Below are 26,207 nucleotides of genomic sequence, written 5' to 3'. Positions count from 1 at the left end.
GTCACATTTTAATAGAAAGTGTGTCTCATTCTCGACCAGCCGTGGTACAGTGACCACACACTCTTTGTTCTGGAGGCAGATAGGACTTCTTGTGCCGTCCTTTCTCTATGGCCAGACTGTGTCACTCAGTCTGTATTTGGTCAGTTTATTGTTTATTTATTTATTTGGATCCCCATAATCTGTCTCTGCTTTGTATCTTTGACCATAAACAGATACTCTCAGTTTATATTCATGTTTTAGGGCCAGATAGCAATTAAGTCTTTGTTGGGTTTTGGTTTGATTGGTCCAATGTTCCAGATAGGCATCTTTTGTTTGTTTAATCATTTGGTTGACTCTAATTAGTGTCTGCAAAGCCGTGCTGGTCTGAGGTTGAGTGATCAATAAAAGTGTGAACCAGTTGACAGAAGGGACTCTTTTGAGGTTTCATCTCCTGGGCTTGCAAGACCTAGAATCCCAGGGTGTCTTGGGGGCTTGATTTAAGGTGTATCCAAAATGTTAATGTTATTTTCCTAATGTTGACAATTAAAGGGTAACAGCCTAATGCTGCCCTGCATGCATTGGTAGGTGTTTTCCTTTGAATGTTTAATATAAATCTACAGAAGATGTTTGTCCCATCTAGTGTAGCCCTGATCACTGAGTGGACCCCACAATTCACTGCCATAGATTGTATTATACTGTTGAATATTTTAATCCAAATTCTAACTGGTATATCAAATGTGTAAAATGTTCTTTTAATAGCATAAAAAGCTCTACATGCTTTCTCTTTTTTAGATAAAAGTAGAAGAAGCGCTGCATGGATCCGTGAATACAACAATAAACTGTAGACAGGTGCTCTTTGGAGAGGGTATAACAATCTTAGGACAACAACAATTCTAGTTCCATTCCCTGGTGTAAAAAAAAACTGTGAAGGGGTGAGGTAGGGAACGAAGAAGAGGTCCAAGGCAACTCTGTTCAGTTCAAAAATAGCAAGCAACTTTATTTTAGCTCATGGCAGCAAAGATAAAAAACACGACCGACGCGTTTCAGCCACTAGTGGCCTTCATCAGGGTCCGTTGTGCTTTCTCTTTTAGTGCATTCACTGCCATACCAAAATTACCTGAGGCACTGATTTTTAGTCCCAGACTGTGTTAATTGAATGCAGACATACAGTATGCATTTATATTCACTGTGTTAATTGAATGCAGGCATACAGTATGCATTTATATTCACTGTGTTAATTGAATGTAGACATACATGCATTTATATTCACTATGTTAATTGAATGTAGACATACAGTATGCATTTATATTCACTGTGTTAATTGAATGTAGACATACATGCATTTATATTCACTGTGTTAATTGAATGTAGACATACATGCATTTATATTCACTGTGTTAATTGAATGTAGACATACAGTATGCATTTTTATTCACTGTCTGCCCATGCTAATAATTATTTCACCTCACGTTACTGTATTAAACAAACCATCCTCCAGTCCTCTGCTTTGAATGGTAACAGATGGACTTTTTGATTGATTGATTGACTGATTTAAGTATGTATTAGAAGTTTGCATAGGAAAAAGTACAGTTTCATGACAGCACAAGTCACTGGTACAAGGTCAACTAAAAGGAGATCCTAGGAAGCTTTATGGCTTATTTACACAGGAAACCTTTATGTATAACATTGAAAGACGGATGGATAGAATAGAGTACTTTACATAGGATAACATCAATTACAAAAGCAGAAAAAAAGGAAAACATATTGGGGGGGGGGGGGGTGGCAGAAGGGGGCTTAGTCTGTTTACAGGTCTTGAGCAGCAGCCGTCTGAAGGTGACTTTTCAGACCAATTTTGAAGGAGGCTAGGTAGGGATTTGCTCTCCTTTAAGGCCTGCTCCAATGTTGGTGGTATACAGTAGAACTAATTAGAGCCTTTTTTTGTGTTAAAATTATACCTGTCGAATTTAGCGCGCTATTAACTAGTTAACTCACAATCCTTTTAATGCCGATATTTTTTTTAACGTGCAATTAACGCAGCTGATGTTTGAGCCTCGGTGCACTCCGTAGTATAGAGTGAGGAAGCGAATGCGCTGACAACAGTCAGTCAGTGTGTGATGCGGCTAGCAGCAGGGCTAGTCATAGTATGAGACCCCATAACTCTATGTATGAGACAGACAAAACGGCGGAGATTTTTGCAGCAGACAACCACAATATCACCGCTCACGGCGTCGCGCGCATCAAATACCGAAGCGTTGAAACGGCACATCTGCATACAGCGCGAGCCCCAGACACACACACGCTCCCAAGAACAGGAGCGCTCCAACTTGTACACGAGCACATAGTAGCCTATGACGTCCTTTATTATACAGTGCTCTGCCTCCCCAGACCCCCGCACCAACATGCTAACAGTGACCACCACATGCTTGCAACAACGGCCAGAGAACCCACATACAGTGGTTAGCAGTTAAGATTGGCAGTGTCATCAGTTGGCTGCCTCAGTGGCAAACAGGTTTGGGCCCTGTTATGGCCCAAATCCGGCTGAAATCCGGCAAGTCTGGCTGACTATGGCTTGTGTGCCACACATCTCCAACAAGCCATCAGTGTCTCTAGTACACTCTACATCATAACAGCTGGGTTTCTCATAGTGAACTAGGGTGCCCAATAACACCAGTCCAGGGTGCCTCAGAATACTTTGATAATATTTAGAATGTATCAATATTACTTCAGTTAAACCAATTCAGACCCTCTAATGCCTCATGCTTGCTTTGTAAAACACCCCTGAGTTGCACTGCACTTGAGTTATATTTATAAACCAACTCTCTTCACCAAAAGCTCTTGTAGCATCTTGTAATGAGCTTTTAAATCTGCCACTTTTGGTGAATATCCCCTTAGAATAGGGATGCTGAGGTTTAGTGATTGAATGCCAAGTTTATTTTAAATCTGTCCTAATGAAAGATTTAAGGGAGCCTCCGCACACTCAAAAGTGTGCAAAATCATGTTCTTTATTTTCAGTTAATAAAGTGCAAGCTTTTGGTCATAGACCTTCAGGCATGCAGCACCTCGATGAGCGGTGGTCCTTTCACTATTAATCTGTCCTAATGGAAGCAGATATTTTCTCAAGTTGTTATATGTTTGTTTGGCCTATTATGGACAGTATTTGTTATTATTCCAAATAATAATAAATATGCTGTATTTGCATAAAGCAAGTAGGCTATTTGTCTACTCCCATGTTGATATGAGTATTAATATCTGTTTAAGGTAGATTTAGAACAAATACAAAATATGCGATTAATTGCGATTAATCGTGCGATTAACTATGGACAATCATGCGATTAATGGGATTAAAATTTTTAATCGACTGACAGCCCTAGTTAAAATGTAATGGCCACCGGTGACAGCTAGAGGGCACATCATGCCCATGACAGACAGCCCTATGGTGACTTGTTGACAGTCACTGTCAGTCTTGTGCTTGCAGGTATGATTTTGTTACTGTATAACCTACACATTATGGTTATTATCATCTTCATTCTGTGTATGTGAGCAGCTCATCTAGATCAGTTGTTCTCAAAGTTTTTCGTGTCAATAATCCACAAATTGATATATATTTGGCCGTGGAGAAATGTAAATGTATTCATAACGCGGCACAAAGTGCATGGCTGGGGACCCCCTGGAATCCCCCAAGGACCCCTGGGGGTCCCCGGACCCCACTTTGAGAACCAATCATCTAAATGGCTGGATGTGATGCTGCTGTGATTGAATGAATAAAACAGAACAGACACTTACTTGTCATGCTCTTCCTCAATCCTGGTGTCAGCCAACACTTTCCACCATGGTCCACACTGGAGTTGAAGGAGAGACAAAGTCAGGTCTGGATATTCTCTATGATTATTGCGACCGAAGAGAAGCGGCACAGGCTGACTCCGTCTGGACGTCTGGACGTGTACACTTTTTTACGGTCTATGGGTTTGCCGCTCTGACATCACTGTGATGTCAGGGGAACCACTCTAACAGAATGGGTTTGCTGCTCTGACATCACGCTCTGGCTTCACTGTGATGTCACACTAACAGAATCCCTTTATGCCCATATATGGAGTTCCCTGATGTCATCAATATTAAGCCCATCTCTAACAGCTTGGACATCATACGGGAATGCCCATATGGAGGCCACATTGGCCACATACCACACTAACAGAATCCTATATGGCCAAGACCCCACTGAGCAATAGTCGGATATAGCCGTCATTTCAACCAGCTAGATTACGGTTATATTCAAGCCGAAAATATACTTTGCAATTTATTCCATAATTCAATAACTATTTATTTAAAAAAAAACAGTAATGTGCATAACTGATCTCCTAATATTGGACTAACATAATTATAATATCCGTTGATCATTATTAAGTATAGTTTAGATCTAGACAAGATCTAGCCGACTAATTATAGTCGGCGTATATTTACACAGAATTTAGACTTCTGTGGAATACCCATATATGGACGTATAGTATATAGGTGATGTCACCTGTGATGTCACTGTGATGTGTCAAGGGAACCAACCCATAGACTGTAAAAATCTGTACACACACTTGTCTACAAGAGGAAAAGCTGTGACATTTCCCATGGTAAACTGCAACATTCGCTTCGGTCGCAACAAGACGTGCTGTAATTCTGTGGCTGTCTTTATTTTCAATGAGAGGTGAGCTGGCAGAAGAGAGGTCAATCTGGAGGAGTGTCAAGCAGGTGCAATCTGATGAAAATGTTGTGTTCATCTTTGTCTCACCTAACCCTCCCGATGCCAGAGTAGAATTGCCTATACTTATTTCTATGTGATGCCTGGTGGTCTGACTAGACAGTAGACACTATGAACATTCACACACAGACCAAGTCTCTCATACCTCAGAGTGTCCAGTCTATAGTGTGGATCCTTCAAAACAGCAGAGAGCATCGCTTCTCCTGATTTTCCTGGATGATTGTAGCTCAAGTTCAACTCTCTCAAATGGGAAGGGTTGGAGCGCAGAGCTGAGGTCAGAGAAGAACAGCCTTTCTCTGTGACCAGACATCCTGACAAACTACACACACACACACACACACACACACACTCACACACACACACGCACGCACGCACGCGCGCACACACACACACACACACACACACACACACACACACACACACACACACACACACACACACACACACACACACACTCACACACACACACACACACACACACACACACACACACACACACAGGAGTGAGAAGTGTTACAACGTTACATTCTGTTACATTGAATTTAGAAACATATTAGGTTTTTATTTAAAAACAGTTGAACACAGTTTCAGGCATACTGACTTCAGAGTCTCCAACATGCAGTGTGGACTCCCCAGTCCCACAGCCAGAAGGTTTACGCCAGAATCCTGCAGGTCATTGTTGCTCAAGTCCACTTCTCTCAGACTAGAGCTGGAGCTGAGAGCTGACGACAACTCCTGACAGCAACTCTCTGACAGATTACAGCCACTCAGCCTGGAGAAACATTATAGTGGTAAATCTTTTATTTATTCGACTTTCTGTTAATGAAAGATCATAATTGTATATGAAATATATCTAGTTATCAGTGAACCTACAGAGCTTTATTGGAGGCTTTGAGCACCGGCAGCAGCCTCAGAAGAGCCTCCTCTGAAGCAGAGTATTTCTTCAGGTCAAACACATCCAGCTCCTTTCCTGAAGACAGCAACATGAAGACCAGAGCTGACCACTGAGCAGGAGAGAGCTTGTCTGTGGAGAGACGTCCTGATGTCAAGTACTGTTGGATGTCCTCCTCTAGAGAATGATCGTTCAACTCATTCAGACAGTGGAACAGGTTGATGCTTCTCTCTGGAGATGGATTGTCTCTGATCTTCTCCTTGATGTATCGGACCGTTTCTTGATTGGTCTGGAACCTTGTTCCTGTCTGTGTCAGCAATCTTTGTAGGAGTGTCTGATTGGTGTCCAAAGAGAGGCCCAGCAGGAAACGGAGGAACAAGTCCAGATGTCCATTTGGACTCTGTAAGGCCTTGTCTACAGCACTTTGGTAGAGGTGAATTAACTTGGGAAGAGTGGAGGTTGCTTGTGGTCCTGACAGCAGGTTGATGCCATCCTTGGTGAAGGAGACAAAGACATAGAGAGCAGCGAGAAACTCCTGGACACTAAGATGGACGAAGCAGAACACTGTGTCCTGGTATATCCCAAACTCCTCTTTAAAGATCTGTGTAAACATTCCAGAGTACACAGATGCATCTCTGATATCAATGCCACACTCTCTCAGGTCTGCTTCATAGAAGATCAGGTGGCCTTTCTCTAGCTGTTGAAATGCCAGTTTCCCCAAAGACAGAATGACCTTGGTATTGTCTGGAGTCTTGTTAGAATGTGTCTGAGCTCCATCATGATATTTCACATTCTTCTGCTTGAACAGAACCAGCATGAAGTGGAGGTACATCTCAGTCAGGTACTTTGGCAGCGATCCTTTCACATCTGTTCTCAACATGTCCTCCAGAACTAAGGCAGTGATCCAGCAGAAGACGGGAATGTGACACATGATGTGGAGGCTTTTGGATTTCTTGACGTGTGAGACGACTGGTCGTGCCTTCTTCTCATCCCCGAATCTCTTAATGAAGTACTCTTCCTTCTGTGGATCGGTGAATCCTCTCACCTCTGTCACCCTGTCAACATAATCAGTTGGGATCTGATCGGCTGCTGCAGGTCGTGTAGTTATCCAGATGCGAGCAGAGGGAAGCAGGTTTCCCTTGATGAGGTTTGTCAGCAGCACATCCATCGAGATTGGCTTTGTGACATCGGTTACAATCTCACTGTTCTGGAAGTCTAGGGGAATCCTCAATTCATCTAATCCATCGAGGATAAACAGAACTTGGAACTCTTTTAAGCTGCAGATTAATGGATTCATGATTCCACCAAAGAAATGATGAAGGAGTTCCACCAAGCTGTACTTCTCTTTCATCAGATTAAGCTCTCTGAAAGTGAATGGAAACATGAAGTGGATATCCTGGTTGGCTTTGTCTTCTGCCCAGTCCAGAGCATTCTTCTGAGTTAGGACTGTTTTACCAATGCCGGCCACTCCCTTTGTCATTACTGTTCTGATTGGTTCGTCTTGTCCAGGTAAGGGTTTAAACATGTCTTCACATCTGATTGGTGTCTCTGGTCTGGCTGGTTTCCTGGATGCTGCTTCAATCTGTCTGACTTCATGTTGTTTATTGACCTCTCCACTGCCTCCCTCTGTGATGTAGAGCTCTGTGAAGATCTGATTCAGAAGTGTTGGGTTTCCCTCTTTAGCAATCCACTCAGACACATTCTTACACTTCTTCTTAAGATGAGACTTGAGTTGTTGTTGACTGACAGGAGCAAGAGTTTCTAAATGACCAAAGAACGTAAGACACCAGTGAGTATACATGTTAATGTAAAAGTGACCTCCCAGATAAATACCATTAGAAGATCTTTGTCATTATTACTGTTGTTATTCTTATGTTGTTGTTAGCACAGTATTGCATTTAGCTGCTTATATCTCTATGACTAGTGACAATGAAATCCTCTTGATTATTGATTCTTGGTGTGTCTACTACACCATCCTTTCCGTGTGCATTCGTGGAAAGTTATTGTAAGTCTAAGTTAAGTATTATTTTGATATAAAGTAGCATAAAGTGTTTCTATGAATCATAGAGATCTGCTTGGAGATATGTTTACATCGATAGTTCTTGAATTAATGTCTTACTTCTCTCCATCATGTTGTGAATAAAGTCTTTCTTACTGAACTCCATCGTGTTAAGGGTGTGAATACAGTCTTAATGATCTCCATCAAGTTAAAGGACAATTCCAGGCTAAATCACATACGCCACTTAATTTAATTTGCCTTTTATCATGAATGTTCCTACCTGGTTTGGTCGATTTCTGTTATTGATGCCCCTTTTGTGTCCTCACAGCTGAAATGGGGCTAATTATAGTTTCAAGTGACGCAGCAGGGCTGTGTTTACTTTGAGAGAGGTAGAGTGAGACACCTATGGTCACATAATTCTACAGGTCACAGTTTTCAGCGTGGTTTCTTGACATGCAGTCTTGTGCTGTTGAATGAGCCTTAGTTACGTAGCTATGTTACGTGGCTGCATAGTAGCCACGCAGCCACGTAACATAGCTACGTACTGTAGCTAATAATAATAGGTCACAGCACCTCCAAGGAGTCACGCTCCGTTCTCTTCCGGGTCAATATCTGCTGGAATAACAGCAGGCTGCTGCGTCACTTGGAACTATACATAGACCATTCATGAAGAAAAAAAGTAACTTTGGAGCGGCAAAAATCTACGCTTTTGTCTGTGTATATTTAGCCACATTTCAGCTGTGAGGAGGGGTCGCGAGAAGTCCGAAAAGGGGCATCGATAACAGAAATTGACCAAACCAGGTAGGAACATTCATGATAAAAGGCAAATTAAGTGGGGTATATGTTTTAGCCTGGAATTGTCCTTTAAATGTGTGAATGAATAAAGCCTTTCTTAATGATCTCCACCATGTTAAAGGTGTGAATAAAGTCTTTCTTACTGATCTCCATCATGTTAAAGGTGTGAATAAAGTCTTTCTCACTGATCTCCATCATGTTAAAGTGATCCCTGATTTGTAAGCCATGTAGGCCTTAATATGTTATAATAACCCTCTTAAACGAAATATGCCTTTTAAAACACTTGGAATATATTCCTTTGAGAGAAAACAAGTGATATGTTCAACCCCTGGGGGGAGCCATTGCACTGTTCGTCGCATGCAGTTATGACGTAGGCAATGCATTTTAGCTGGGCGGGCCCATAGGGTTAATATGGAACGTCAAACAACGTTCTCTTTACAATATTTAAAACATTGTCTTGAAGCTCAGATTAACTGTAGTTAGTAGTGTGGTGCTTTTCTGTTCTGTTCATATCAAGTAGGATGTTTTGCAGTGCCTGTAAGTGTTTAATTCAACATCTAAAAGTTGTTTACACCGCCATTTTAAATGGGCCCGACCAGCCAAAATGCATTGCCTACGTCATAACTGCATGCGACGAATAGTGCAATGGCTCCCCCCAGGGGTTGAACATATCACTTGTTTTCTCTCAAAGGAATATATTCCAAGTGTTTTAAAAGGCATATTTCGGTTAAAGAGGGTTATTATAACATATTAAGGCCTACATGGCTTACAAATCAGGGATCACTTTAAAGGTGTGAATAAAGTCTTACTGATCTCCATCATGTTAAAGGTGTAAATAAAGTTTTTCTTACTGATCTCCAGTGTGTCAGCCAGCTTCTCCTGCTTCAGACTCCTCAGGAGGTGCAGTGTGATCTTCAGAGCTCCCTCTGTGATGCTTCTCCTTGCCTCCTCCCCCTCCTCCCTCTGACTCTCTAAGCATTCTGGGTAATCTGTTGTCAGGAGCCTCTGGAACCTCTTCATCTCTTTCTTCACCAATGTTACGAGATTCACTTCAAGAAGCTGAAACACATAATAATATAATAAAGTTGAAATTCAACAATATTGAATTGATTGATTGATTCAGGCAGACCAAGGACCAGATGGGGGGATTATATCTCCATGCTGGCCATGGAACGCCTCAGGATCCTCCAGTGCGTGCAGAGAATGTTAGAGAGGCAGGGGCTGAAATTTCTAAAAGGGCCTCTTTTGTAAAAGGACCTCCAGGACCTCCAAGCTCACAACGGTTTATAGCCATTGTGAGCTTATAGCCGAGCCAAAAATAGCTGACCTCCAAGCTCACGATGTGAGCTTGGAGGTCGGATATTTTCGGTACTTGATAGCATACTACACTAAGCATAATCAAGTGAATACTGGAGATCTGTCATACGGCATGTATTTCTCTTGAAAACTGCCTTCAGTTACATGGCATGGAAACGAGGTGCATTTCTTTCACCACAGTGAAAACTGCATTCATTGTCTGGAGAGAGGACACTTTTTTACAGACAGGGGCTCAAGCCCCCTCTGATGTCTATGTGTGCACGTGCCTGTCACAAAGTGACGGAAAAAAGTCTTGGAAATTTAATTTCTCCCAAAATCAAAGTGATGTCCTTGTGATGTAGGTGCAGTGTCATCAATCAATAAATACCACACCTCAAACACACTGCCAAGAGCAGAGTGTGTTAAAAAAGACGTGTCTCTGTTTGTCATCAACTCCTCATTTCATTGTAGATGAAGTAAAGGTGTAAAGGTGAACAATGCCATACTGCAAATATGGAGTCCAGCTCTGTTTGATGTTCCTCGGTTGACTGACCACTGGAACCCTGACATATCTGCTGCTGGTCTCTGTGGAGGACACACACACACACACACACACACACACACACACACACACACACACACACACACACACACACACACACACACACACACACACACACACACACGCGCGCACACACACACACACACACACACACACACACACACATTATAATTATCTGTGGTTTAAAACGTTCAATAGGTTCACAATGTGATGCATACTTTATAAAAGATTTGATACATTAACACAAATCGTGCCAGCATTATCAGTGTTTTTACCGCCACATTTTGTTTATGATATGCAGCAGCGTTACTTGTAAAGTTGTAATGCACTGCAGAAGGATTTATATTGTGATGTTGAAGACGTTCCCACAATATGTAGGCTAGGACTAAACCATGGATTTTGTTTCATAACATTTAGTTTAATGGTATATGTTTGAAGGAGAGTGATTACGCATGTGTGATCCACACATCATGTTAAAACATGTACATAAGTAAGGAGTTCATCATATGACTTAGATTAGATAAATATAGGGGAATGGATAAAAAAACGAAAATTGCAAATTGCAAAAAGAAAAAAAAGAAAATGTACATGGGCAGCTATTGAACTTTAGCCACATCTCACAGAATGGATTTCATAAGTACGTACTGTCCTTAGAAAATAATGAATAAAGTGATGCTTAAAATGTGAGTTAGATATTAGACGTTATGACTATTTGAGCTGTTTTACTGGTGGTTGTTGTAAATCTAGTTTACTTGGAGAGGAAGTGGTTGAGACAGAGACATTATGTTAAAGTCCAAACGGGGGGAGGGAGGGAGGGGTTGGTGTCACAAACATGGAGTGCATTTATAACTTTATAACTCCACAATGCTATCCTGCTATAAACATGCTGAACTATGATGATAAGACAGTCAGGGAACTTCCTAGCTCTTCTGTTTCTAGACATGAAATGGTGTAAAGTGCCCCGGCAAGAGAGGGTGAGCCAAGTTTCCTTAGAACTGACTCAAAGAAGGCAGGAGGAATCTGGTTTACGAGGCTAAAGTTTCCTAGGGTTCAGAAATGTTAGGATGGACTTATGTTACTGGGTTTGGGGTCTCGCAGTGGTGTGTTCTAGATTTGTTTGGCATCTATAATTATTCCCTAACCTCCCACATGCACGGCGCTCGCATGCGTGTGGTCGACAATGACCAAGCGCAGTTTGAATACTAATGTGTGTGGCAGGTCCATGTTTACCTTCACCTCAGATTAGGTCCACATTTTTGCTGCCCCAGCCTCTCCTCCTGTGTATCAGATAAGCTTTCTCTGAAGTTTTTTTAATGGCTGCGTTTATACGAAAACGTTGTTTGCGTACTGTACCACTACACGGTAGAACACACCACTGGGGTCTCGTCAGATTGACATATTGATGCACCACGGTGGATTCAAACACACACCCTCCGTGGCAAAGGGTTAGGGTTAGGGTTAGGGTTAGGGTTAGGGTTAGAAAAAAAAAATAGAAAATAAACAATTTTTGTGTATATTTATATCAAAGGTCCCTAAATAGGCCATTCTTAATCACTTCCTGTGAACAGAAATTCAAAAAGGGATGACATAGATAGACTTTTTGAATATAAATTAACGTTTGATTACATTCACCTGAAGGGCTGGTCCCCTCGGATTGGTTCAGAAACACACAGGCTTCCTTTTCAAACTGAAACTTCAAAATAAAATACCCAAAATAGTCATTTCATTGGGTCTTTAATTATAGGCCTGTGATGTGGCTAAGCCTGACCAGAGTCTGTTGAGCTTGGTATGACTGCACTCCCAGCTCAGAGACTACAGATGTGACAGAACCTGTATAAAACACCTCCAGAAGTGATTTCCCTTTTGCCTGTAGAGACCACCATAACAGATCAGGAAAGATTAACTGTACTGTATGTTGTTGAACTATTCGCTCCACTTCCTACTGGCTTCAACCCACAAATGAAAAAAGGCCTGGGTAGACCACCCATCCTGGCGAAGACATGTGCTCTGGGTAGTGCCCCTATAGACATCACTGCTTTTTGTGTGTTTGAAGTCCGCACACAGTTTCATAATGGATGCTGCTCTGGATAAAGGATGTGATGTTTTGGGAAATTAAAAAGGTCATTGTGAATAATCAGACCAATAATCTTATGACTTCTGAGTCATGTTGTTTACTGATAGTTTTCCATTCTCACCTCTGATCAGTAGAGTGGTGTCCATCTTTGAAGTTAATGTATCCTCCCTTGGAGTGATCACTCTTCATGGAGACACAGCTGGGAACAGGAGACTCTGCTCTCTGCTGGTCAACCCTGGGAAGTTAACCAAGATGAAACATATTCAGTGCTCAACTACAACAACTTTTTTATATTGAGTGTGCACGTGCGTGTGCGTGCGTGCGCACAGTCAAGGCTCTCTTTATTTGCCTCTCATCCTATATTAGAATTGACCAGTGGGTGGGAGGGAGGCGGCAGCGGTTTTCCCGGTGACCCTGAGTGCAACGGTGGGGGCCGATGGGTAAGGAGGGTCACGAGCTTATGAGAAACAACTAAAATAAGACCTTAAACCTGGCGAAAACAGTTGTGTGCATTAGCGCAAGATGATGATAAAGGAAATAATTAAATGGAAAACATTAAATTAACTTCTGAAAAGGCTTCTAAGCCTACACTAGCCAAGTAAAACTAGTGGAACCGCGATCTTGCCACACGTGAATAATTGTCGTTGTAAACAATAACACGCACAATATACATGTCTTGTAGTGGGAAGAAGAGGTTATCATCATGGCCCCAAATAACTTTTAAATATCTTGCAATCTTACGAAATCGGCAAGAGTGCCTCTCAATACATAAAGCTATATACCCTCTCCAGCATCGGCAATAGTCAGTGTTGTGTGTTCCCCACACTCCCGCGCCCCCACCGTTGCGCTTAGGGTCAATGGGAAAACCACGGTTGCGGGAGGGAGAGCGAACAGTGGACGTCACAAACCTAACATGCACACTGTTACTCTGGTCTGCACCAAACTTGCCACAAACACTGTTCAGGGGGCTGCCATGAAAAGTCACACTCAAATAACTAAATTGCCAGGTTCTCACCCCCAAGGTGTCAGACACTACAGCAAATAGCCATTTATAATTTGTGACTGTTGCTCTGATCAGCACAATATTTGTGTTAGAGTAAAAAGGACTAAAACGCTGCAGTACAAAAATATATAAAATATGTCTTTTAGTGTTCAACTAGTTGGTAGATAATTATGAAATTATGAATTATGAAATGAAAGAAGATTTCAGATATAGTATATTTACAACCTTCATATTTTTTTTCTATTCCACTGTTTCCTAAATAATACAGTCCTAGAAGTTTGTGGCCTTTGGGCTGCTCACATCTAGAGATCGCGCCCGCTCTGCGGGCGCTCACAGCTACGTTGCAGCAGTGATCCAACTGATATGGCCATATATGGAGATCTGTATCAGTCAGTCATTGCACACTTGCCCACATGCCCCTACTACCCAGTTGTCCAGGTGCCCACATGTCGGGGAAATCTCGCTTTTGCGAACGCTCATCATTTCGACCGGAGGGTTAACGACTCACTCCACAGAGGTTAGGGTTAGGGTGAGGGTTAGAGTCGGGTGTCGAAAAGATGACATGTAGAAACAGCGACACGCTCCCCACATGTGCTTATTGCGACCGTCAGGGAGCAGTTTACTATGAAAACCTCCACCGGCCGTCCGTCCGTCACACGTCACACGTCACACCTTTGCCCTGCTCATATCTCCGCATCAGTATGACATCACACCACATGTGTACACAAACCTTTGTGTACGTTGCTGTGGCAACAGTCTGTTGTTGCTGGTCTGTTAGTGTACGTTAGCAACCACCTTAGCAACCATGGTTTTACCCTAGCAACAAACTGTTTACCATAGCAACCATGTTTTTTTACCCTAGCAACCAACTGTTTACCATAGCAACCAGATACGCAGAGCAGGGATCTCCATATATGGGCATAAACAGGTGACATCACACTGATGTTAGATACTCAGAGCAGGGATTTCTCCATAATATATGGGCATAAAAGGGATTCTGTTAGGGATCTCCATATATGGGCATAAAAGGGATTCTGTTAGGGATCTCCATATATGGGCATACAAGGGATTCTGTTAGGGATCTCCATATATGGGCATAAAAGGGATTCTGTTAGGGATCTCCATATATGGGCATAAAAGGGATTCTGTTAGGGATCTCCATATATGGGCATAAAAGGGATTCTGTTAGCTGTTAGTGATCTCCATATATGGGCATAAAAGGGATGCTGTTAGGGATCTCCATATATGGGCATAAAAGGGATTCTGTTAGGGATCTCCATATATGGGCATGAAAGGGATTCTGTTAGGGATCTCCATATATGGGCATAAAAGGGATTGTATCCCAGATGATGCCCTGTTAGGAGATCCACACTAACAGAATCCATATATGGTCCTACCGACAGCTGCTATAAGCCAACCCTGGCGATAAGGTCTGAGTCGAAGAAATGCTTCTTTCCTGGCAAGAATTGCCCCTTTATACTGTAGGGCTCGTTTGTGTATTGTATGACATCACGCCACATCATCGGCTGAGGACTGTGTGATGTCATCATATCTCCATATATGGAGACATAAGTTGCTCATGCCCAAATATGGGCTGGTGAGGTCAGACTTAGTGTGATGCGTAGGTTATCTCCATATATGGAGATTCAACTTCAATGAGTAACCATGGCAAACTGTCAACTGCCCGTATGTCTTGATAATTGGTAAAACAAACTTTTGGCCTATTTGTGGAGATAAGCGACCAACGGTCGCTTATCTCCCGATTAGGGAGTCTTACTGGTAGTGTTGTGTTGTCCAGGTGCCCACCTCTTTAAGTGCCCACATGTCCCTATAGTGTTGTGTTGTCCAGGTGCCCACCTCTTTAAGTGCCCACATGTCCCTATAGTGTTGTGTTGTCCAGGTGCCCACCTCTTTAAGTGCCCACATGTCCCTATAGTGTTGTGTTGTGTTGTCCAGGTGCCCACCTCTCTAAGTGCTCACATGTTCCAAGTGCATGGCCAGTTGTCCAGGTGGCCACCACTCCAAGTACCCTACCCACATGTCCCTAGTGTCCAGGTGGCTGTCTGTCTGTCTGTCTGTCTGTCTGTCTGTCCGTCCGTCCGTCCGTCCATCCATCCATCCATCCATCCATCCATCCACCCACCCATCCATGGATGGATGCATCCATCTCTATCTCTATTTAAAAAAAAAAGGTGTGTGTGTGTGTGTGTGTGTGTGTGTGTGTGTGTGTGTGTGTGTGTGTGTGTGTGTGTGTGTGTGTGTGTGTGTGTGTGTGTGTGTTGAGTTAATGTCGAAGGGTCCTTGGGCAAGACTCTGAACCCCACATTGCTCCCGGTGAGCAGGTTGGTGCCTTGCATGGTTTCCTCCGCCAGTGGTGTATGAATGTGTGCGTGAATGGGTGAATGTAATGCACAATCTATGTAAAGCGCTTTGGATAAAAGCGCTATATAAATGCACCATTTACCATTTACCATTTGTGTGTGTGTGTGTGTGTGTGTGTGTGTGTGTGTGTGTGTGTGTGTGTGTGTGTGTGTGTGTGTGTGTGTGTGTGTGTGTGTGTGTGTGTGTCTGGGCTCTTCTGGGTTTGTGTTGACCTCAATGACCCCGGCCTGGCCTAATGACCTCTGGCTGCACAGTAGGTCTGGGGTCCTAACAGCCAAAAAAGCTGGCTAAAATGTTCATGAATAATGTACTGTACGCGATGTACATAGCATGGTACATAACATGGTGGAAAATGTGCCTATAACGTTGCCAGAGTACCGAGCAGTACGTACCAAGTGTGGAGCCTCTATGATTACTGGTTTGCTTGGAATAGGAAAAATACACCATTTGGCACTCCATGGACCCCTTCTCCAATACTATATGTTAGATTACGGTGCGTGCGTGCGTGCGTGCGTACGCATGGTCTAGGCTCTCTTTATTTGCCTCCCATCCTATTTTAGAATTGACCAGTGGGTGGGAGGGAGAGCCAACAGTGGACATCACAAACCTAACATGCAGACTTATGAGGCTCACTGTTACTCTGGTCTGCACCAAACTTGCTACAAACCATTGTTCAGGGGTCTGCCATTAGAATAGTCATACCAGGGGGCATGTTGGGGGGCCCACCACACTTAACACTGACACTGTTCAGGGGGCTGCCATTAAAATAGTCACACTCAAAAAACTACATTGCACACATATGAGCCACTACAGCAAACAGCCATTTATAATTTGTGACTATAGCTCTGATCAGCACACTTTGTGTTAGAGTGAAAATGACTAAAATACTGCAGTACAAAAATACATAAAATATGTATAAAAAAAAGAATCATTCAAAACCCCCTTTTGGGCTAGTAGTTGTTGCTAATACAGCAACATAATTCTTTTGTACGTTTTTCAGAAAACTTGGGTTAGGATTTAGAAACCATTATTAGAATCAGTCTCAATCCTAAGTGGCTTAAAGGACAGTGTATACAGTATGTATGGTGACAGACACTTTGACCACAACAGACATCCCAAGTCTCCCGGATGTTGCGGGAGTCTCCCGGAAATCAGCGTCTCCTCCCGGACACCCGCGAGTGGCACCGAATCTCCCGGAAATCCCGGCCGCTCCCGCAAATGCTAGCCATATCTGCCTGGATCCGGTCTAGAACCAGATCTGCGACCCACGATGCAAATAAATGTGTTCTCATTCGTCGTCAAACTGTCAATCTTGCTGCCTGTGCGACGCACGGCAGCCTGCAGGCAGGCTGTCCTGTGTGTCTACTGTGTGATAGTGACAGAACTTTCTCCCAAATAGGTAAGAAATACATCATGCTATAAATTAACCCGATTATATTAAGACTAAAATGGTTCGGCCGCCGTGCAGAACCGTTTTTAACAGTTTTTAACCATTTTAACCGTAGAAAAATGAGTAGTAGGGATGTCTGCCACAATGGAAACAAGCTTAACCTTTGACTGTACGACCTGCACTGTTACTGTTATCATTTTATTGTAGTATCCAATCAAGTTCAAACGTGGCACATTGAGATAGTGTCATTAATAATTTATAATCGTTGCCTTACAGGCCATAAACATCCTGCAATAACACCGTAATGAACTGACCTTGGGAATCAAAAGGTCCATATACCGTAGCAGGAGTCTTTAATAATAATAGTAACCTACTTCCTCCCGGGGGGAAATTCTGTATTTTCAGCCCAACCCAGCTGATTTGCTGCCCACAAGGAGCGCGTGAGCAATTAGGGATTAAGAGTCTTGCTCAGGGAAACACATCGACATTGCTACCCTGGCCTGGAATGGAACCTGTGACAACCAGGGGTCTGGTTCCCCAGGCGGGCTCCCTAACCATTCAGCTATGGAATGGAACCTGGGACAACCAGGGGTCTGGTTCCCCAGGTGTGCTCCCTAACCATTCATGCGGTCTGTAGTGTGAGGTGGCCTGATGTACAGTAGAGACAGTCATAGTCATTGATCTCAGTTATTGATACTCATTGATGTACAGTAGAGACAGTCATAGTCATTGATCTCAGTTATTGATACTCATTGATGTACAGTAGAGACAGTCATAGTCATAGATCACAGTTATAAATATTGACTTACTGTCATAGATCTCAGGCCATAAACATCATGAAATAATGCAGGACACATTTAAATTTCTCATATGGCCCTCTTCTAGTGACTATAACAAAACACATTTTTGGACACCGCTCCTACAGATTTTGTCCTAAAATCACGCAAAGCCGTACACAGTACGGTATGTCTATCACCAGTAAGACTCCCTAATCGGGAGATAAGCGACCGTTGGTCGCTTATCTCCACAAATATCACCAGTAAGACTCCCTAATCGGGAGATAAGCGACCGTTGGTCGCTTATCTCCACAAATATCACAACCTCCACCTCTCACGTCATACGGGTAGCCATAGTTACACCTGGAATGTTGAATCTCCATATATGGAGATAACCTACGCATCACACAAAGTCTGACCTCACCAGCCCATACTTGGGCATGGACGACTTATATCTCCATATACGGAGATGGCCATATATGGAGATACGATGACATCACAGAGTCCACAGCTGATGATGTGGCGTGATGTCATACAATACACAAACAAGCCCTATATAAAGGGGCAATTCTCACCAGGGAAGAGAGCATTGCCTGGAATGTTGAATCTCCATATATGGAGATAACCTACGCATCACACAAAGTCTGACCTCACCAGCCCATACTTGGGCATGGACGACTTATATCTCCATATACGGAGATGGCCATATATGGAGATACGATGACATCACAGAGTCCACAGCTGATGATGTGGCGTGATGTCATACAATAAACAAACAAGCCCTATATACTGATGCGATACGATGACATCACAGAGTCCACAGCTGATGATGTGGCGTGATGTCATACAATAAACAAACAAGCCCTATATACTGATGCGGAGATATGAGCAGGGCAAAGGTGTGACGTGTGACGTGTGACCGACCGACCGACTGACCGACGGACGGACGGCCGGTGGAGGTTTTCATAGTAAACTGCTCCCTGACGGTCGCAAACATGGATCTGCCACCATTAGGCCGATTTTTGGACACTGCTCCCAACTCATATCTCTGCCACCGTTGCCCCCCGGTCACTTATCTCAATTAGGGTGTCTTACTGATCAGTGGAGTGGTGTCCATCTTTGAAGTTAATGTATCCTCCCTTGGAGTGGTCACTCTTCATGGAGACACAGCTGGGAACAGGAGACTCTGCTCTCTGATGGTCAACCCTGACAGGAAGATATAAAGAACTGTTCAATGTTTAGAATGATCACTGGAGAATGTGAAAGTTAAAACAGTGTGAAAGTAGCATTATCATTTGTCATTGCAGGTTTTGTCTCTCTTAAAGGCAGTTGGCCAACAGCTTGCATTACTAAAATGTATTTTTTCACAATCCCTGAAAAGGCACTGAAAGTGTGTGTGTGTGTGTGTGTGTGTGTGTGTGTGTGTGTGTGTGTGTGTGTGTGTGTGTGTGTGTGTGTGTGTGTGTGTGTGTGTGTGTGTATGTGTGTGTGTGTGTGTGTGTGTGTGTGTGTGTGTGTGTGTGTGTGTGTACCATGAACATAAAACAGCCCCTAACCAAGATTAAACATTATTTACTGTATCAGCTATAGTAACAGTATTTGGTAAAGCTAGAAAAGTCAAACTCCATCTCCCTATTTTTTTTTTTTTTTTTTTTTTTTTGCCACTGTATTGGACGCTGAAGGGACAGCGTGTGGAGAGCAGTAAGAGGTTAATGTCTCAGTACTTCAACACATAAACCAGACCTCTCTACTCATCCAGCTATATGGCCTCTCATTAAACTTTATGATTATATGAGCTGTTTAAACATGTTCTGTGTCAAAGTCTAACAACATCAGGATGATAGCAGACCAACACAACACAATGACAGTGGAGGTCAGGTGGTTTTAGGATGAAACATATTCAGTGTTCAACTAGTCAGTTGGTAGATAATTATGAAATTATGAATTATGAAATGAAAGGTTTAAAATATGACAGATATGAAGATTTCAGATATAGTATATTTACAACCTTCATAATTCTTTTTCTATTCCACTGTTTCCTAAATAATACAGTATTGCCGTGTGTGTGTGCGTACACAGTCTTTATTTCCCTCCCATCCTATATTAGAATAGACCAGTAAGTTGATGGGAGGGAGAGGGAACAGTGGACATCACAAACCTAACATGCAGACTTTTGAGGCTCACTGTTACTCTGATCTGCACCAAACTTGCAACAAACATTCTCCAGGGGTCTGCCGTCATACCAGGGGCCACGTTGGGGGCCCCAGGTGACCTGTTGCTCCAAACATTGTTCACCTTCTATCATGTATAAATAAGACCCATGTGTATAAAAGTCATGAACGTGCAGAGTGCGAGCAGACAGGCACGGGCATGTTCCTACAAAGCCACGGCCATTGGCTCATTCAGACAAAAAACTCAAATATATCGAGCGTCACATCACTAGTGTGAGTATAGCGCGGCACTCAGTGAACTCAGTGAATCTTGGCTTAGTTAACTCATTTAGTGCCTTTCCCGAGATATCTCTCGAAATTCCCTTTGATGTTCGCAGTGCCAATCGCGAGATGTCTCGCGAAAAGTAATATATTACTGTAACGGCGGTTATCCTACCGGGTACATGCGCGGATGGTCCCGAGACGATCTCCCTCGCTGATTTATCATCATCACGGATCCATGAGCACAAAATAGTAATCCCATAACATTGAGGCAGACGGGGAATCTCATCTTTAATGTCCATTATCTCAAAACAACACTTTCAAAGCGAGGATGGAGGCAGATGCTCGCTTATATAACACATGTTGAAAAGCACCGATCCGATCCACCATTACACTACGTAAACAATGATCGATTCCGGTGAAGGACGTGATGACGTCAGACCGGAAGTGTTTACGCTATGAACTTCTGGCCTTCAAAATAAGAGACTGGCCGTTTATGGAGCCAGCGAGAGGCACTCTGGACATTTTAATCCGTTAATTTCTGGGGCACAAAATGGGTTGTTAATATGTCCACCCTTAACAATAGTATTTTACAGCCATGTGACGTCTGTGCTCTATAATAGCCTCAGTGTAGTCTTGAGGTCCTTGAAATTCAGAGCAGAGAAAAACACTCCTTCAGCAGAGTTCTCACACTATTAATGTTTTAAGACATACCGGTACATGGGCAACTGGCGGCCCGGGGGCCACATGCGGCCCCCACCTTCACTTAATGCGCCCCACAGGTTAATATCAGAATACTGATAGATTTCAGATGTTAGAATTCCAAACATGAAAACATGACCCCATTTATTTACTTCAGTCTATGTTAGTAGCTTAATGACTAGTAGTCTTTTTTATGTCTAATGTATTTGTATTTAAATTCATGAAGTTAACATAAGAACATATAAATGCATTGGAAATTAAATACAAAATGTACTTTTCGGGATTCCAATTAAAAAATAGCAGATCTACAAGCTCAAAACGTGTCACATTGCGACGCGTTTTGAGCTTGTAAATCGGCTATTTTTGACTGCATATGCATTGTGGCCCTCTGGAGTGCGGGTGAAAATATAGTGGCCCTCTCCATCCTCAAAGTTGCCCACCCCTGTTTTAAGATATACAGATATGTCATAACTTCTGACCTTTGATCAGTAAAGTCTAATAAATCTAAATCACGTGTTGTTTTAACAATTAGTTTTCCATTCTGACCTCTGATCAGTAGAGTGGTGTCCATCTTTGAAGTTAATGTATCCTCCCTTGGAGTGGTCACTCTTCATGGAGACACAGCTGGGAACAGGAGACTCTGCTCTCTGATGGTCAACCCTGACAGGAAGATATAAAGAACTGTTCAATGTTTAGAATGATTACTAGAGGATTTTAAAGTTAAAACAGAGTGAAAGTATAGCATAATCATTTGTCAATGCAGGTTGTGTCTCTCTTAAAGGCAGTTGGCCAACAGCTTGCATTACCAAAATGTTTTTTTTTTCACTATCCCTGAAAGGCACATATTTATTTATTTGTGTTTGTGTGTGCAACGTGCGTGCGTGCGTGAGTGCGCGCGTGCACGTGTGTGTGTGTGTGTGTGTGTGTGTGTGTGTGTGTGTGTGTGTGTGTGTGTGTGTGTGTGTGTGTGTGTTTACTCCATCGCCCTATTTTGTGCCACTGTATATTAGATGCTAAGGCAGGGGTGGGCAATTGTTTTTCCATGGGGCCACATGAACAACAGAACATATTGTGGAGGGCCGAGCCAAAAGGCAGTGCTCCCCGCAAGATGTGCTCCCCACAAACTAAACACACAGCTTTACCGCTTTACCTCTACCTAGTAAATAAATACTGAGCAGTAAAATGTTTGTTGAAAACCCGGCATTCGGCACCGTGCTGATGTACACATTGCGTCCATATGTACGTGAATAAAAAACGTAAAAATAAAAGTAATGCAGCTTTAGTCCATGCATGAGGCAAAATTAGAAAATGCGTTTATTTTGTAATTTACAAAATTAACCCTACAAGGGCCGGTCGGAGTGAACGAAAGGGCTGCATACAGCCCCCGGGCCGCACAATGACCAGGTCTGCGCTGCGACAGCGTGTGGGGAGCAGTAAGGGGTTAAATGTCTCAATGACACTTCAACACATAAACCAGACCTCTCTACTCATCCAGCTATATGGCCTCTCATTAAACTTTATGATTATATGAGCTGTTTAAACATGTTCTGTGTCAAAGTCTAACAACATCAGGATGATAGCAGACCAACACAACACAATGACAGTGGAGGTCAGGAGGTTTTAGTGTCTATTAAATGTTGTACATTAACTATTATTATCATCTACAGTACGCTTGCCACTGTATGACAACAGTCTCTGGTCACATGCAGCTCCAGAATCTAGAAACATGGAGAACTGGTCAACATATTTCAGCTCCTGACTCTCTGACTGAGAGGGAGAGAGGCCTCTTCATGGAGGGATATTTAACATATTGCTATAAAAAATTAGTACTGCCATGTCTGTAGCCATGTCTGTATGTAAATATTTTTTTAATCCGAGGCACCCCTACATTATAATTTTCACTCCCAGCACCTTATATTTATAGCATATCACGTCGGGTGGAAACCTTGTACGTCCAAAACCGTTCATTTTGTATTTATCATCTATAAAATTAACTAAACTAGTGAAAACAGCAGATCTACAAGCACAGTGTGCTGTAGATCAGCTGTTTTCACTAGTTTTGTGCGACAGTCTTGTATGATGAAGCAGGGCTTTGCTTTACCAAAAGACGTACACATTTGAAACTTGGAGATACGAGGTTTCTGCCCGACAGTGACGATATTTTAGTGATTATGTTGCGAGGAAAATGTTGAGATAATAGCCATTTTGGTTAGAACTGACTGAAAATAACTTGGTACTTCAAGTTTAAAATGATACTAAATATTTTTTCAAGTGTCCAAATAGATTCCAAATATTATCAAATTATCTCGCGGCACCCCTGGACTGCCGTCACGGCACCCCAGGGTGCCCCGTCACCCACTTTGAAAACCCCTGGTCTATAGCCTCAGCTCAATGTAGCCTGACAGGGAGTCGCGCATTCGAGTCCAGGACTTTGCTGTGTGTCCCCATCTCTCCTTCGCGTTCCCTGTCCTACTGTACTATCAGGGACATGCTGGGCCCCTGATTCAGCCCGGGAAAAAGAGTTGGAGAGGCCCTCATTGCGCGCTATGGAGAGAGCTCTCTCTCTATAGCGCTGCTGCTACTCAAAGATTGCCATTTCAGATCATGACAAGTGACAAGCCAGTGGGCCAATTAATTACTGTACATGAGTTATATTTCGTCGTTGTCGGGTGGAAACCTTGTATGTCCAAAACCGTTTGTTTTGTATTCATCATTTTAAAAATGATTTAAACTAGTGAAAACAGCCGATCTACAAGTACACAACGCCTCGCACCGCGAGGCGTTGTGTGCTTGTAGATCGGCTGTTTCACTACTTTTTGTGCAACTGCCTTGTATGATGAAGCAGGGCTTTGCTTTGCGAAAAAAAATATAAATTTGAAACTTGGAGATACAAGGTTTCTGTCCGACAGTGACAATTTACTTTGTTGGCCACCCAGCCCCCAAAATGGAACGAAGGCTGACATTTTATTTTTATTTTTTTTCTAATGGCCGGCCTGAACCGGCCGGGAATGAACCGGCCGTTCGGGAGTTGTCCCGCTTTTCCCAATGGCCAGCACGTCCCTGTGTACTATCAAGGAAGGCATAACAAGCCCAAAAGATATCTTGAGAGAGTCAACGTGAGCTGCAAACCCATAGACCATAAAAAAGCGTACATGGACATGATGTGCCGTTTCTCATAGTAAACTGTGACCTTCGGTCACAATTAATGTGTTGTTTTCTAATACCTCTGGTCAGTAGAGTGGTGTCCATCTTTGAAGTTAATGTGTCCTCCCTTGGAGTGATCACTCTTCATGGAGACACAGCTGGGAACAGGAGACTCTGCTCTCTGATGGTCAACCCTGACACTGACACCATGACAACCAACACCAAACATTACATTTATTCATCAAAATAGTCACACTAGTTGCTACGGTATATTAACCAATTTAATGAGGACAGAGTTAAGTGGAGTTAAACACATTTCATATCCTTGATCAGTGATTCTCAACATTTGTATGTCACACAAATTGAAATGTATTATATAGGCTCAACCAGGCCTGGAATTTCGTCATTTTAGGGGCAAGGTCACTTGGCCTTTGGTGTTGTCCATTTTTTGAGGGCACAGAGGCCAAATGCCAGGGCAGGAAGGCCATCAAATAAAACAAGATTTTAGTCCATTAAAATAATTTGTTGAATTTAAGGGTTATGGAGGATATCTGCAGTGAAATAGAAAAAATATGGTATTTACAATCTGATCCATGCTCAGCCCTGCACCAATCAAAGTCACTGGATTGGTTTAAAGATGAGGACTCTGGGGAGTTAAGATTTCAGAATACCAACCAAAGACACTGGTGTCTACATGACAAGAAAGAGACACTGGTGTCTACATGACAAGAAAGAGACACTGGTGTCTACATGACAAGAAAGAGACACTGGTGTCTACTGTCTACATATTGACAAGAAAGAGACGTGGACGAGGAGAAAGTGGTACATTAAGGCCACTGTGGCCTCAGGTCATGCCATTGATTAGAGGGGCACAAGGCCAAACTGAGGGTCAACGGTGGCCACGGCCTTCATGAAATTCCGGCCCTGGACTGAACAGACAATCATCTGAAAAGGTGTTGTGCCAAGGACCCCCAAAAGAGGATTTGTTTTCAAACTGAACCCGAGAATATCGCTCCAAGCTCACAATGCAATGCCATGTGACACATTGTAAGCTTGTACCCTGAGGGTCCCTGAACCACACTTTGAGAAACCCTGACTCAGATGTCAGAGGTAGTGTCTGCTGATAAGAATAACATGTGATTTAATGTTAAACTTTATGATTATATGAGCTGTTTAAACTTCACTATCAAAGTGTTACAACATCAGGATGATAGCAGACCAACACGCAGGCACGCAGGCACGCGCACACACACACACACACACACACACACACACACACACACACACACACACACACACACACACACACACACACACACACACACACACACACACACACACAGAAAGCAATCAAAGCTGAATCTGACAATAGAACCTCAGTTGTCAAATAAAAATGACAACTTCCTGTTGATATTGTTTTATGGGGTAAAGGAGCTCTTCCTGAACTCTTCACTGTACAATTATAATTAATAATGAGGAGGATATTTTTAATGATCAATTTAATGTCTAGTCAATGGAGCAACTATTTTTGATGTCTTGCTAATCTTGGAGTTCCATATCAAGGTAACCACATAACCCAAACCTCTACCAAAGTGGCTCTTTAAACACTTGAACTCTATTTTATATTCAAAAACAGCATACTGTATATCTAAGCTCTGCTATTTTTCAAATAAATGGAAAAATCATGAAATCTCTTATGGGGTTTCCTGGCAGGGGTTGACAGGCCAATGTTTGAGAGCTACTGATTAAGACGGCATAAATTAGTAGTTAACATTAATTATTTTAAAACCAGATAACAGCTTTGTAGTGGAGCGTGCATTGAGCTTGTAGATCTGCTATTTTCATTGTGCAACACCGTAAGCTTTGTTCCCCGGCACTACGCCTGATAGATAGAACATTTATACATGACATTATTACACTACGCCTGATAGATAGATTAGAACATATGACATTATTACACTACTCCTAATAGATTATTTTACAGAAAAATGTAACATTTAACACTCACCTTGCAGGTGGTTGACTAGGATCCAT

The 26,207-nt window shown here is 42.6% G+C and overlaps 1 protein-coding gene across 1 annotated transcript in view; it reads right to left on the bottom strand.

Moving 5' to 3' along the window:
- The window catches only part of LOC308308551 (protein NLRC3-like), a gene marked incomplete at both ends in the record, with an annotated part of 27,423 nt that extends 1,216 nt beyond the window's left edge, over positions 1 to 26,207 (bottom strand). Inside the window, 10 exons of the mRNA XM_080753968.1 lie at positions 1,097 to 1,104; positions 3,763 to 3,818; positions 4,872 to 5,045; positions 5,328 to 5,498; positions 5,600 to 7,379; positions 9,222 to 9,471; positions 10,102 to 10,111; positions 21,576 to 21,689; positions 24,254 to 24,373; positions 26,182 to 26,207. Of these exons, the coding sequence (XP_080610094.1) occupies positions 1,097 to 1,104; positions 3,763 to 3,818; positions 4,872 to 5,045; positions 5,328 to 5,498; positions 5,600 to 7,379; positions 9,222 to 9,471; positions 10,102 to 10,111; positions 21,576 to 21,689; positions 24,254 to 24,373; positions 26,182 to 26,207 (2,709 nt within the window). The remainder of the gene's footprint in view (positions 1 to 1,096; positions 1,105 to 3,762; positions 3,819 to 4,871; positions 5,046 to 5,327; positions 5,499 to 5,599; positions 7,380 to 9,221; positions 9,472 to 10,101; positions 10,112 to 21,575; positions 21,690 to 24,253; positions 24,374 to 26,181) is intronic.

This window comes from Nannobrachium achirus (assembly GCF_963921795.1).
Source record: "Nannobrachium achirus genome assembly, chromosome: 2".
Classification (NCBI taxonomy): Eukaryota; Metazoa; Chordata; class Actinopteri; order Myctophiformes; family Myctophidae; genus Nannobrachium; species Nannobrachium achirus.
This window is presented reverse-complemented; position numbering and strand designations above follow the sequence as displayed.